The 13,565-nt window shown below is 54.9% G+C and overlaps 1 protein-coding gene across 1 annotated transcript; it reads right to left on the reverse strand.

Moving 5' to 3' along the window:
- Positions 1-1,952, reverse strand: CAMP (cathelicidin antimicrobial peptide). The gene is made up of 4 exons (XM_016202809.2): positions 1,755-1,952; positions 1,025-1,132; positions 839-910; positions 1-247 (listed from the first exon to the last, which is right to left on the reverse strand). The coding sequence occupies exons 1-4, from the start codon at positions 1,950-1,952 to the stop codon at positions 110-112; spliced, it is 516 nt and encodes a 171-aa protein (XP_016058295.2). The 3' UTR covers positions 1-109.
- Between the last annotated feature and the right edge of the window lie 11,613 nt (positions 1,953-13,565).

Below are 13,565 nucleotides of genomic sequence, written 5' to 3' on the forward strand. Positions count from 1 at the left end.
GTGGTAACTGGGAGAAGGCAAGACAAGTGAAATTGAGGCCGGAGAAAGTTGCTTTCACAAGAATTTATTTTTCAGAGTCCAGAAGCCGGAGCCAGGACAAAACAGACTATTAGGACTCTTCCCTGGGTGAAAGATTTGAAAAAAAATTCTTGATTCTCCTGCCAAATCCCTCAATGCCTTCACCAATCTTCCGTCCTCCTTTCCGTAAGAGTCCGCCCAGCAGCCCTCTCAATTTCACATCCTTGAGCTGTGCATCAGGAGAAAACAGGCTCCTTGTGGGGGCTGGACCCAGGGTCAAGACCCCTCCCACAGAGACATCCCCCTTCCTGGGCCACCCTAGGAACCTTGGGGCCCCAGTTCACCCTCCCGCTGTGACCTTTGAAGCATGTGGTTGAATCCCTATACCCATAAACAGATGAGGAAACTGAGGCCCAGAGATGGCTAGTGGCTGCCAAGGTCACACGGCCCATCCCAGCAAAGCTGAGATGGAGCATGGGCTGAAAGCTCATTACTCTAAGTCAGTGGCTCTCAAACTTCAGCTGGAATCTTCTGGAAGTCTTGTTAAATACAAACTGCTGGGCCTCACCCCAGAGTCTGAGTCAGCAGGTCTGAATGGGGCCTGAAATTTTGCACATTTAACAAGTTCCCAGGTGTGGGCCGCACTTTGAGAGCCACTGAGCTCTAAGGGACTGCAGAGCCGGTCCTGGAGAGCCAGGGCTCAGGCTGAGGGAGGAGCCCAGGGTAGGAGGGGCTTTCTCTGCCCGGGATGGCTAATTGGTCCATAGGATGTTCCACACACCACACCCATTGGCCCCCACAACTCATAGGGGCCACTCACCTCCACACAGTTGACTTCAAAGTAGCTTTTTTTCTGGTCCAGGGTGGTTAGCCCCACACACTCTTTCATCAGCTAAACAGGGGAGAGTTTGTGCTATAACCTTCCCGCCTCAGCCCAGTATATTGAAACGTTCCCCAGAGGCCTCTTGTTCAGCATCTTGGGAGGCACCCCTGCCCCCAACCTCACCCCGTTCTCTTTGAAGTCACACTGCTCAGGCGGCAGCTGCGTCCTTCTGGGGCACACAGTCTCCTTCACCACGAAGCTCACAGGCCTCAGGGTGTTTGGGTTCTCGTCCTGGCCAGGAGAGAAAGTGGGGAGACCAGGACTGAGCCCCTGCTTGCTTTCTCTGATCTGTTCCCCTGTCTCCCCCCCCCCAACACACACCCCACCTAAAGAACAGCCTTTCACAGCCCCTGCTGTGTTCCTGGCGCTGGGTTTGGTGCCGGGATACAGAGGTGGGCAGGGCAGAGCCCACTCCTGCCCACAGCAAGCATACGGAGAGCAGGGGCAGACCGCAGACAAGCTCTGGGGGTATCGAGGGGAATCAGGGGCGTCCTGGAGGAAAGACATTGCCCCTGGAACCTCAGGCTGAGCAGAGCCCTTCCCTGTGTGGGAGACAGCGGAGTGCGGGGAAAACTTAAAGCAGGGGAGTCACACTCCAGGCCCAATGGCCCCGTTCTTGCCCCTGGAACCCCCAGAAGTCCCTGAAGCCTGAATGTGGGGGGCACCTCCTTGCACAGTATCGATTCTAAGGCAGGAAGCTACCGTCGGGAAGGGGACACAGCTCTGGGAAGGTTTCCTGGGAGAGGCAGGATCCCGCTGAAAGGGAGGGTGGCCTTTCTGATGAGGCCCAGCAGAAGCCAAGCGGCGTGGCCGAGCGCAGCAGGGCAGAGCCTCCCCCCGAGCCCCCGCTCACCCCGTCGGGCTGCTGGTCCAGCTGCAGCAGGCGGTAGAGGCTCTCTTCTGAGGAGTTCCGGTTGAACTCCTCCACGGCCAGGAGCGCGGCCTCCTCCTGGCTGAGCACCTGGGCAGTGGCCAGAGGCGTCGCCAGGCCCAGCAGCAGCAGCAACAGCGCCCAGCGCCCCCCGTGCAGGCTGGCCCCCTGGGCCTCCATGGTGCCGGAGTCTGCCTCCCCAGCACGCACCCCTCTTTTATGCCCAGCCTGGGCCTGTTGCACAAGCCTGCCCTGCGCCATCGCTGGCCACCCGCCAGGGCGCGGCTGGCCTTGCCTCAGCCCCGTTGCCTCACAGGGCTTGCTGGACGGGGGAGCCCTGCCCTGCGCGAGGGGAAGAAACGGTTTCCCCATCTGCCTGGCATGGCGGGCGGGCTGGGGCAGGGTCAGTCAGGAGCGCTGAGTCCCGGGAGAGGAAGGGAGCCAGGGTGGCGGCCAACATCCCTCTCCTCGCGGTGGGTCCCCCGGCGTCCCACTAAAGGCTCAGGCCTAGGCGCTGCCCGGCACCCATGGGCACGAAGACTAGATGAACAGCGACCACCCTCCAGCTAGACTCGAGCCTCACCCGCCACCAGTCCCGCGGAGGCTTCCAGCACCACCCCAGCCCGTCCTCCAGCCCAGCCCTCAGTCAGCTCAGGGGCTTCGTTCCCTCTGTCCCCTCTCCTGGGTTCTTCTCTACTGCTTTTCAGTCTAAAAAGGGCCCCAGCCCTGGTCGGTTTGGCTCTGTGGTTAGAGCGTCAGCCCACGGACTGAAGGGTCTCGGGTTCGATTCCAGCCAAGGGCACGCACCTGGGTTGCAGGCTCAATCCCCAGCCCTGGCTCACGTCAATGTTTCTCTCTCTCTCCCTTCTGCTCTCTCTGAAAATCAATGGAAAAAATATCCTCGGGTGAGGATTTAAAAAAAAAACAACATTAAAAATGTCCCCAGCCAGGCCAGAGTAGCTCAGTTAGTTGAGTGTTGTCATCCTGTGCACCGAAAGGTTGCCGGTTTGATTCCCAGTCAAGGCACGTGCCTAGGTTGTGGGTTCAATCCCTGGTTGGGGCACAAACGGAAGGCAACTGATGGATGTTTCTCTCTCTCCTTTCCTCTCTCTAAGCATGTCCTCAGGTGAAGATTAAAAAAATAATAAAATTTAAAATAAAGTAAAATAAAATAAAAATGTCCCCAGCACCCACCAGATGTGGCCTGTTGCCCTGGCCCCTCCCAGCCAAGCCTGAGGAAGGGTTATCTACAACTGCACTCACCCACTCCTTTGCTCCCTCTCACACTTAAGGCTACTGCAGGCTGGCCAGCCCTCACTGGGTCCAGTGGCCATTCTCAAGCCTTGTCTTTATCTACCCAGGCACTGGTGGCCCCTCTGTCCGCCTGAAACCACCTCCACCCCATTCTTCCCTGAGGCTACTCTTCTGTGCCCTGGTGGCAGGGCTCCTCCTCAGTCTCCTCCTAGGACTTTTCCCTTTGTATGAAGAGTGTGATCCTGGGCAGCTTCTCTTCCCAGTCCTCACATCTCCCTGGGGACAGCCTCTCTCAGGACATCAGTTATCATGGACATCAGCTGGTCAGTATCTCTGAGTTCAAGACTCCCATGAATAGTCCTGGCTGTCCCCAGGCCGCCTGGCCTGTTGTTTTTCCAGGTGCCACTGCACAAGCCCTGAGCTGAAAGCCTGGGGAGCACCCTGCCTGCCCCTCCTTCCTCCTGGGAACACTCTCCTCGGCCCTTCCCCACCTCCCCTGCCCTGGCTCCTACCACCATCTTCTCTCCTCTGAAGTGCAGCCACAGCCTCCCAACTCCACCTTCTCCAGGTTCCAGGCTCTCCCTGCACCGCAGGCCACTTGCCACACCATTGTCTAGAAGCTCCTCTCAACTGCTGCTTTGGCCATTTCGACCCCAGCCTTCAGGAATGCCACCCCCACCCCCACCCCCGCCACCCAGACTGGCATCAGGGCCTGGAGTCTTGTCTCTCCCCCTTGCCCTCACCCTTAGTCCTGCACGCCCCAGGTGCCAGGCTGCCACATACACCCCACCACTCACTGCCCTCTGAGCCTCCTGCTCTTTCCCCGCTCTGCTTGGCATGCCCTTCTACCTATGAAGCTTTCCCTGACCTCCAACCAGATATGGCAGCCTTCTCTCTGCTCCCACAGCCTTCAGGAAGCCTCTGATTTGACCCCACATGACTCCCTGTTTAGTGTTCTAGTTGAGACACGAGGCTGGGGTGGCTGGTGCTGGGAGTGGAGAGAGCACTGCTGGGAGAGATAAGAGGCAAAGTGATGGACGGGGTTCAGAGGTCAGGAGGAAACTTGCAGTCCCAGCTCTCCTGTGAATGGCCGTGTGGCATGAGGCCTGGTGTAGCTGTTGACCTCTGTTGACCTGCGGGACTCTTTGGGGCTTGGACAGGGCACCTCGGAAGGCGGCAGCCTGGAAGAATGCTGCTGGTTGCACACTCAGCTTTGGGAGAAGGAAGGAGAAACGGGCTTGTGTGCAACCTGCTTTCACAGTCCTGGTATTGCCCCAGTGGGCTCTTGATCAAGCCAGGCTTGCACATCGGGGCTATTTATAGTGATTGAGAGGAGGGTCATCCCAGGACATCGGACCCCTAAGATCACTCCTGGATCCCTCACCTTTTTTTCTGGCTTCAGGGTCCCCAAGGAGCCAAACCAGGAAAGAAGGAGGTATCAGTGTTAGTTTGTAGACTAGGGCATGTGACCTGCCCAATTCTGTGTCCCTCTAGGTCTGATCCAGCACATTCAGAGCCCCTTTCCAACTGGCTAAAGGGGACTTTCTGCCTCGGCCAACACTGCAGACTCCTCTCACTTGGAATCAGCCAGAGCCTCCGTGGCTTCCGCAGGCCCTCTGATGCAAATCAGAGCTGTGGACCCAGGGGACTTGCCTGCCCTCTCTGGGCCACAGCACAGGGGCCAGGCTTCCCAGCTTCCAGGATTGAGCCCTGTCCAAGGCCGATACATGCGGGTGGGTATCCTATGTGAGGCAGGGAAGCTGACTCAGACCCTTAAAAGCTATGGCTGCCCCGTTTCTTGGGGAGGGAGAGGGGAGTCTCTCCCCAGCTTGCCTTTTTCATACTGTCTCTTCTCACTAACAAGGTGATTGGAAGATTCTAGGTGAGTTCAGATCAGAAAGGAAAAAAAAGAAACAGAAAAGCTCTTCACCTCGTGTCTGGAGTGCTGGACCCAGCAGTCACAGTGTGGCAGCGGAGCTGAGGGCTCTGAGAGGCAGATGCTGGCGGCCCCTCTCCCACTCCGGGATGCCTCCCCCTCCAGAACGAGGCCCACTTTGGCCTCCTCTCTCTGTTCCCTCTCCAGGTCCCTGTCCAAAGCCCCGGAGCCTGAAGAGCCCAAGGGCTGCACTGGTCCACGGAGCACAGCCCACCCCCAGACTTCCTGGGGGAGCACAAGGGCTGGACTGTCCCTTGCTCAACAGGCATCCTGGGGGCCTCTACACTCTCCCCAGCCCTGAGGCATCTTCTCAGAGGCTCAGAGAGGTTAAGTGATATGCTTAGGGTCACTTAGCAAGACAAGAACAGGGCTGAGCAGTCCCCAAAGCCTTATGGCCAGTCTGGGGCATCTCTTTGTTGCCAGTCTCCTCTGGACTCTCCACACTTGGCCCTCCTCCTAGGAGAGAGGAGATACTAGACCTTGACCCTAAGCAGGACCATCCTACTCTCCCAGCCCCAAGGCCCTAGCCCTGGCTAATCCAACCCTCTCTGACTCCCCTTCCCCCAGCCTGTGTGAGCCAATGAAGCCTATGAAAATTCTTCCAGAAGATGAATTTCATATGATGCAGCTAAAGAAGTCACTCTGAATGATGCATGTGTCCAAGGCTTTCTTTCTTTTTTTTAAAAGTCTTTATTGATTTCAGAGAGAGGGAGGGAGAGGGAGAGAGAGAGAGAAACATCAATGATGAGAGAGTCATTGATCGGCTGCCTCCTGCACACCCCGACTGGGGATCGAGCCCGCAACCTGGGCATGTGCCCTGACCGGGAATTGAACTGCGATCTCCTGGATCCTAGGTCAACACTCAACCACTGAGCCACGCCGGCCAAGCCGTTCAAGGCTTTCTGAGATGGCTCCAAGCACCTGGAGCTAGCTCTGCTAACCACTCCCCTCCTGCCGTCCTCCATCTCAGGCCTTCCTGAACCATTGACTGTGGATTGTTCTGACCCAACCCAATAAAATCCCAGCTCAGAACCTGGTCGGTGCCCGCCTTCCCCTGTGCCCCTCTGTTGCAGAACCCCTGGAGGAGGCCAGGGCCGGGATGATGACCCTCTCTGCTCTCTGCCTCCACCCCAGACCATGCTTTCCTACGCCCCTCTATGCCCCAGGCCCCTACCCTCCATCCATCCTTTTTGTCACTGCCAGGGTAGGATGACAAGGGTAAGGTCACATCACTCGGGTTGAAGGTGGGCCTGTCATTGGAACCTCATACGGCTGGTCGTGCAGATACGCAGCCTGAGGTGACCGTGAAGCTATGGTGGCAATGCCACTCCAGTTCATGCATGACCAATGCTTCCCCTACCTCACAAGAAGTTATAAGGAATGTAGCAGAGCCTGGGCTGGGTTGCTCAGTTGGTTAGAGCCTCACCCTAATATGCTAAGGTTTCGGGTTCACTTCCCAGTCAGGGCAAACACAAGAAGCAACCAATGAATGCATAAATAAGTAGAACAACAAATTGATGTTTCTTTCTCTCTTCCTTCCTCTCTCTAAAATAAATAAATAAATAAATAAATAAATAAATAAATAAATAAATAGATAGATAGATAGATAGAAAGTGGGTCTTCTGTCCCTGGAAGTGGGGACAGAAGGGACAGGTTCTGGGGAAGCTGGTTTGATGAGGGCCAGGCCATAGAGTGGCCAAGGGCGTGGGCAGTGGAGTCAGAGTGTCCAAGTTCAGGCCTTAGCTCTGTCACTTATCTGCTGTGTACTATTGGGCAAGTAGCTACCTACCCTCCCTGTGCCTCCATTTCCCTCTCTGTAAAATTGGCCTTGGAACGCCCGGCCTCTCAGGTGGTGGTAAAGGATGAGATCTGATAAAAGAGTAAAGAAGGTAAGGAACTTGGGACATGGCTGGCCCATAACTGATGTTCCATAAACAGCAGCCGTTATGATCAACAGGCAGCAAGCTGCCCCCAAGGGCTGGCCAGGACCTTAGACTCTGGCATCAGGCAGCTCACTAGCTGGGATTTCCTCTGAAAAATTCTGCCCTGCCAGGCCCTCTCAGTGCCCGTGAGTGTGAACCCAACTCAAACTGCTGCAGGCATGACCGACAGGGAGAGGAGGGAGCCAGCTGCCAGAGTGGCCCATCTGGATTGGCCTCCTGGGGTTTTGCTTGGAGGGAGAGGGGAGAGAGAGGAGGCAAAGGGGAGAGGGAAAGAGAAGCCAGCTCACACTGGGCAGGATCTTGGAGGCTACAGTAGCCAAACCTTGAGATACTTAGGCTGGACCATTCTAACCCAGCAAAGAGCACAGAGCAGCCCAAGAGCTGGGAGCAGAAGGCCCTGCAGAGGCTGGTGCAAGAGTGTTGTCATCACCTCCCCTGCAAGCTGGGGCTCCCACCTTTCCCAATCCCCCTCTATTTCACTCCCAGGCTGGTTGAGCCTGGGCTCTTCCCCATCCTGTTCTGCACTTAAACCCCCACCTCCCTCCACAGACCCTCTCAGTGCCAGGGTTGGACCCCAACCTTCTGCCTTTTCAGAGTCCTTACCACGTCCCGCTGTGCATCTCCGGGTCCAGCCCCACCAACCTGGGCATGCCTTGGAGTCTGGATTTTAGGCTCAAAGGATTGGAATGGGTCCAGCCCCAACTCCCTCCAGGGCGGGCATTGCTCAGGGCTGAATAGGGTTAAGTCCTGAAACCCCCCTCCCCACTCCAGCATCTTGCCGAATGTGGGCATTTGTCAACCAGCTGGTACAAGAGGCTATAACCCAACCAGGATGGGAAGGAACCCCAGGAACAATTTTACCTCCCAGAGGCCCAGGGATTGAGAAAGACTGGGGTAGGGCAATGATACCACAGGTCCACCTTGCTGGTCTCCAACACAAAGTGCTTCCTCTCTTCCCAGTACATTCAGTGAGGTTTCTTGGGGTCCTCCCTCTGAAGTCAGAGGTCCTGGACAGCAGCTGAGCCCTCCTTACAGCTTGCACTTGGGTGCTGTGCCCCACCAGCCACCCGCAGTTTCCCTACCGCCCCAGTGGCCTCCGTTCCCTGCCCTCTGCCTCTGACCTAACTCAGGCCTCATCACCTCCACCTGCTGGGGAATCACCTCTGGCAGAATCACCTCACCCAGCGCTGGGCGCGCAGCGCAGGAGTGTACACGAGGGCAGTGCTCCCATTCAACAGTGTTACAGGATCACAGGGCCGGGGTGAGGGGCAGCAAGGATCCGCCACCCCTCACATTTCTCCAGTATACTTCATCTCAAGCTTCTGAAAGGCATTTACACTAGTTGCTTTGTTCTCTCTTGGGCAGACTGCTCAGCAATCACTCCTCCCATTCCCTTGAGGGGTAAAACTGAGGCCAAGAGTGGTCAAGAAGCTGACACATAAGAGAAAGAGCCAGCAGAGATGAACAGCACAGGTTTGGGGGTCCTGGCCCTGAGCACGTCCCACCCTGCAAAAGGCTCTGGAGACAGATCCCCAACAACTGGGGTACATTCTGTTTTTCCTTTTTTAATATAATTTTGTAATTTTTCAGTTACAGTTGACATACAACATTATATTCATTTCAGGTGTAGAACATAGTGATGAGATATTTATATAACTTATGACGTGATCGCCCTGACAATGATAGTACCCCATCTGACACCGTACGCAGTTATTACAATATTATCGAATATAAAAAATATAAAGGCAGCATATTTCCCCTACGCTGTACTTCACATCCCTGTTCTGCGCTCCCAAGCCCGGCACGGCTCTTCTCCCAACATTCCTCAGGTCTTTCCAGCATATTCGGCTGGGGATCGAGCGCCCTCTGGCGGCCTCCTGGGGGAAGAGTGGCAGAAAAGTCCTCAACCCTTTCAGAAGAGAAAAGGGACTCTAGGGACCTGCTCAGCACCCCAAGGCTTAAGTCCAGTCCGGCTTCCTAGGAGGAGTGTGTGGGGAAGCATGGCTTCTCAGAGGCCCTTCTCAAGCCTCTGACTTCAGGGTGACCATCACTGCAAACTTTCCCCTATCCCTCAGCCAGGCTCTGAGCTGCTACTGGGAACAGTCGTGATGCCCAGAAGAGCTTACCCCGGGGGGCCCAACGCTGCTCCTTCTCTATATGCCTGGTCCCCACCCTCGAGGGGACAAATGGCTCCTCCCTCATGGCCTCGCTATAGGAGCAGCTGGAGAGGGGGAAAGCCTGGAGAGTGGTATCCTGAAACCCAAGCGAAGCAAGTGTTTCTAGAAGGAAGTGAGCTACTGTATCCAGAGCCATAACAGATGGCTGCTGGGCAGAGCAAGACAGGGAGTGTGATTTGGTCACTGGATTCAGCATAATCAGGGCCCCTGGAGAGCTTGCCAAAGGCCCTTTCTGTGGAGTAGGGAGGTGGGATGTCTGATTGGGTTGGGTTCAAGAGAAAATGGGGGGAGAGAAATTAGAGACAACTTTTTCAGAGTTTTACTGTGAAGGGAAGGAATATGGCTGGAGAATAGAGTGGGGTCAAGGGAAGGTTGTTTTATTATTAATAACAAGCACTTCATTGAAGTGTACCATTCAGCCCGGCCCGCAAAGCTCAGCGGCTGAGTGTCGACTGAGGATCCAGGAGATCGAGGTTCGATTCCCCGTGGGGGGGGGGGGGGCGGAGGCCGCAGATCAATGACTCATAATTGATGTTTCTCTCTCTCCCTCTCCCTTCCTCTCTCTGAAATCAATAAAGACATATTTTTTAAAAAGCAGGACTTTTTATTTTTTTTAACTTGATATCAGTGGAATGAAATAGCATGTCCTCTTCTGTGTCTGGCTTGCTTAACATCAATTGTGAGTGTCATCCAGAGTGTTCTTTCTTTTCATTGCTGTATAAAAGAACATCTAGTTACCTATTCTACGGACAACTGGCATTTGGATTGATGTCTGCTTGGGGCTAAAAGGAACATTTGTTGAAGTGCTTTTTGGTGCACTTATGAACTGTACTATACCTTCAGTGCCATCTCTTGCCTTCCCAGAGTGCTCCTGTGGCTACTTCAATTCCCACCTCCCCGCACACTCAACATAACCTCCATTTGGCCACCTTCAGTGCACCTCTGAACCACAGACTGGCCACTCCCTCCCTTCTGGTTCCTTCCCCAGTACCACCTTCATGGGCTCCTTTGCTACATCCAGGCTTCAATGCTGGTGCTCCCCAGATCCAGTCTCCTAAAACAAAAACACTCTTTGCACACCCTCAGTGGACATTACCATCCTCAAGCTAATAAATCCCAAACCTTTCTCCTGAGTGCCAACCCCAGACAGTACACAAGCACAAAACTGAGTTCATCAAATTCCTCCAAGGACTGTGTGGCCTATTGTTGAAATAATGGTGCCATCCACCCAGGTGCTTAAGTCATTACCTAGGAATCATTCGAGATTGCTCCCTCTTCCTCCCCCACACCTCAGCCCTCAGCTACTGAAATCAGGTGAGCTCTGCCTCCCTGGACTCCCAGGCCCTCCCTTCCTCCTATTGCTTAACACACACACACACACACACACACACCCTTGGCTCTGGCTGTCTCACCCAAGACTGTTTGGATGGCCCTCTCCCTCCTCAGCCTTCCCCACTCCCCTACTATTCACCCTTAGGCAGCTCTGATCTTGTTATCTCCCACTCTCCACACCCTCCACTATCTCCAGGCTGAGGCCAAACCCTTCAGGGAGCTCTAAGTCCTTCAAAAACTGTCCCCTTCCTCCCACTTGGGTCCCTCACAACCATTCCCAGGTGCCCGTTCTGACTCAGTAGTTCCCAGAAAGTGCTGTTCTGGATACCCGGCTTCCTTGGGTTCTTTCCTCTCCTTACAAAGCACCCCGCCTCACCCCACCCGTTCCCCTTTTCCAGCAGCCTAAGCCTTCAAGCTTCAGCAGCTTTAATCTCCTTTGGAAAGTGTTCCCTCTCCCTCCCCTCCAGCCTTCCCATCTCCATCTCGTGCTCCTCCTCCAGGCCCCACCAACCCCGCACAAACCATAGCAATTATCATTATTATAAGGAATGCTCTGCGAGAGTATTTGGCAGAGGTGACCCCCCCAGGGTAGGAATGGTGGGATTTTATTTCAAGCACTAGGTTTACCCTAGTGAACAATGAATAACCATTTGTTGAATGAATGCATGCATGCAAAAACAGGGAGGTTGAGTCCAGTATCAAACTAGCCAAAAAAAGGAGAGGGAAATTTTTTTTCAGAGGTTTAATGGAGAAAAGTATTTGAAATAGTGGACTGGGTGGGGGTGGGCACCACAGACCCTGGGAACCATGACAACAGAGAGGGGTAAATAGCTGGGGCTTCTGAGTGGGAGGGGGTGTAAGGAACTGGTGTTCCGAGCCAAAGCTTTTAGTCTTAAGCCTGCTGGCTTCGCTCTGGAAGGAGAATGGGCACCTGCAAAGCATTAAATCAGGAATGTTTCTTTTTCTGTAGAAAATAAATCTAAATTAATGGGAAATTTAAAAATTATTATTTTTTGCTTTTAACAAAGGGGAATCCCTTCTCCAAACAAAATATACAGGGCACTGCAATACGTAATGAGGATTTAAAAGCCAAGTTTTCCTGGTCGCCAAGGAGTGGCAGGGAGGAGCAAGGATACCTCACTGAGCTGGGGTACTTTCCAAAGGAGATTAAAGCTGCTGAAGGCTTAGGCTGCTGGGGTACCTCACTGAGCAGCACAGTTTAATGCACCTCTCTCACCGCTCCCAGGTGGCAAGTGAGGCCTACTTTTCTCCTCTGCATCACAGCCTCCCTAGTTCAAGTCCACCATCTCAGTAGGACCTTGTGATGCCCTCCAAACTGGTCCCCCAGCTCTACCATGGCTGCTCTCTCCTCAACTCTCCACTGCGGGGTCAGGGTTATCTTTTTAATATGTAAATGTAAGCCTTTCAATGGGGTTTCCCATTGCCCTTGAGAGATATAGAGTTCAAGTTCCAGAATGTGGTCTACAAGGCCCTGCGGAGTCTAGGCCCTCCCCAGGCTCCTCTTCTCCCACTTCTCTCATCCACACACAGGAGACACCTAGCCTCAGAGCCTCCCCAACCTAAGGATTTAACCCGGGTTCTTCCTCAGGCATCCTGACATACCAGGCCAGAGCAGGCTCCCTTCTTAAACACTCTCAAAACATTCACACTTTTTCTTTGCAGTATGTATTCAATCTGCATGTACTGAGGGGTCCCCCGAGTCAGGCAGGCACTGGGTGGTACTAGAGCAGAGAAAAGGAAAGGCAGGGTCCTCACCCTTTTGAGTTTATAGGCATTTGGGTGAACTCACCCGATTAAGTAATCACAGAAGAAAGTAATCCTGTGGTGCCTGGAGAGTGGATGGGTAATAACGGGAATGTGCCCGTCAGGGTGTCTGAGCTCAGAGCTTTCCTGGGGAAGGGGGGGTGTTAGCTGAGCGAAGTGGGCACGGGCGTGAGGAGGGTATTCCAGCATTTTCCAAGGAAGTATTGGCCTTGGAGGTTTGGATCCAGCAAATCGGTCAGCTCTCAGTAGAGACTGAATGAATGAACGAGTTGACCTCTGACCCAAAGCAGACTCAGGTAAGACTCAGGCTTCCCAATTCCCAATGCCAGGCCCCTCCTTCCCACCCTGCTACTCCAGGGCTTGCTGGGGAGAAGGATTTGGCTAACTTGTGCTTTTCCTTTGGCTGTTTCCCAATTAGGATGGCCCCAAACATAATAAAAGTCACCCTCAACATTTCAACCTTTAAAGAAAAAAAATAATAATATAGATAAGGCACTTGGAAGAATGGCACATAAGCACTACTATATGTGTTAGCTGTTACTGAATTAAAAGTAGTGCTATCTAGGAGTTCCCAATCGGATACGAAAGGATGGGAGAGAGGGGAAAGAGTCTCAGAAAATATAGTAAGAGCTAAGAGGGAGGGGAGCGAAGAATGCCGAACCCCGCAGCCCACGCCGCATGGCCGGGTGCAGGTGCCGTGCGTGCCGTCCGCGGCCAGCTCGGCGGGTCAGCTCGGCCGCAGGGCCCTGAACCGCCGGCTAGGTGAGCGTTAGCGCTCGGGAGCTGGGCCCCGGGGTTCGGAGGGCAGCGCCCACAGGCCGAGGGGCGCTCGGTTCCCTCCCTCCCTCCTGATGAAATCGGGGCGTGGAGGCCCGGGCGGAAGAGAGGGGCCCACAGTCCTGTACGGCGGGGCTCAGCCTGGCTCCAGTGGCCCGGGAGGCCTCTGCAGCCTTCACACTCCCTCGGCGCGGGGGGCGCCGGGCAGGGGCGATGCAGCTGTAGCCCAACCGGGGCGGGAAGCGACCCCGCGGGCGCGCGGGAGCTGGGAACTACGTTCCCCAGCATGCAACGGGCCGAGAGCGGCCATTCGGTCTCGACCGCGCCTCGCAGGTGCTGCTGGGAGTTTTCATTGACCTCTGAGCTCGCTCCCGTTCGGCTCGGCTCGGGTCTCCCCTAGGCCCCGCCCCTTTCGGAGAGCCGCTGACCTCGCCGAGTCCCGCGAGCCGCCCCCTTTTCCGCCTCCTAATGGTTCAGCCGAGCTGCCATTCGGGATCGAGGGGGAAGACTTGCTTACTGATTGGTGGGTTCCGTTTGGCGCCAACTAGGAAAGGGGGGCGGGGCAGCGGCGGGCCCCAAAGAGCAGCTC

The sequence above is a fragment of the Miniopterus natalensis genome, chromosome 15 (genome assembly GCF_054644295.1).
Source record: "Miniopterus natalensis isolate mMinNat1 chromosome 15, mMinNat1.hap1, whole genome shotgun sequence".
Lineage (NCBI taxonomy): Eukaryota > Metazoa > Chordata > Mammalia > Chiroptera > Miniopteridae > Miniopterus > Miniopterus natalensis.

What these genes read in the sequence shown, in the direction of transcription:
- CAMP (XM_016202809.2), bottom strand. Translation starts at nt 1,952, where the DNA reads ATGGAGGCCCAGGGGGCCAGCCTGCACGGGGGGCGCTGGGCGCTGTTG. An exon ending in TGGACCAGCAGCCCGACGGG is followed by an intron (nt 1,133 to 1,754) that starts GTGAGCGGGGGC and finishes TCTCCTGGCCAG; the next exon opens with GACGAGAACCCAAACACCCT. An exon ending in GTGACTTCAAAGAGAACGGG is followed by an intron (nt 911 to 1,024) that starts GTGAGGTTGGGG and finishes TCCCCTGTTTAG; the next exon opens with CTGATGAAAGAGTGTGTGGG.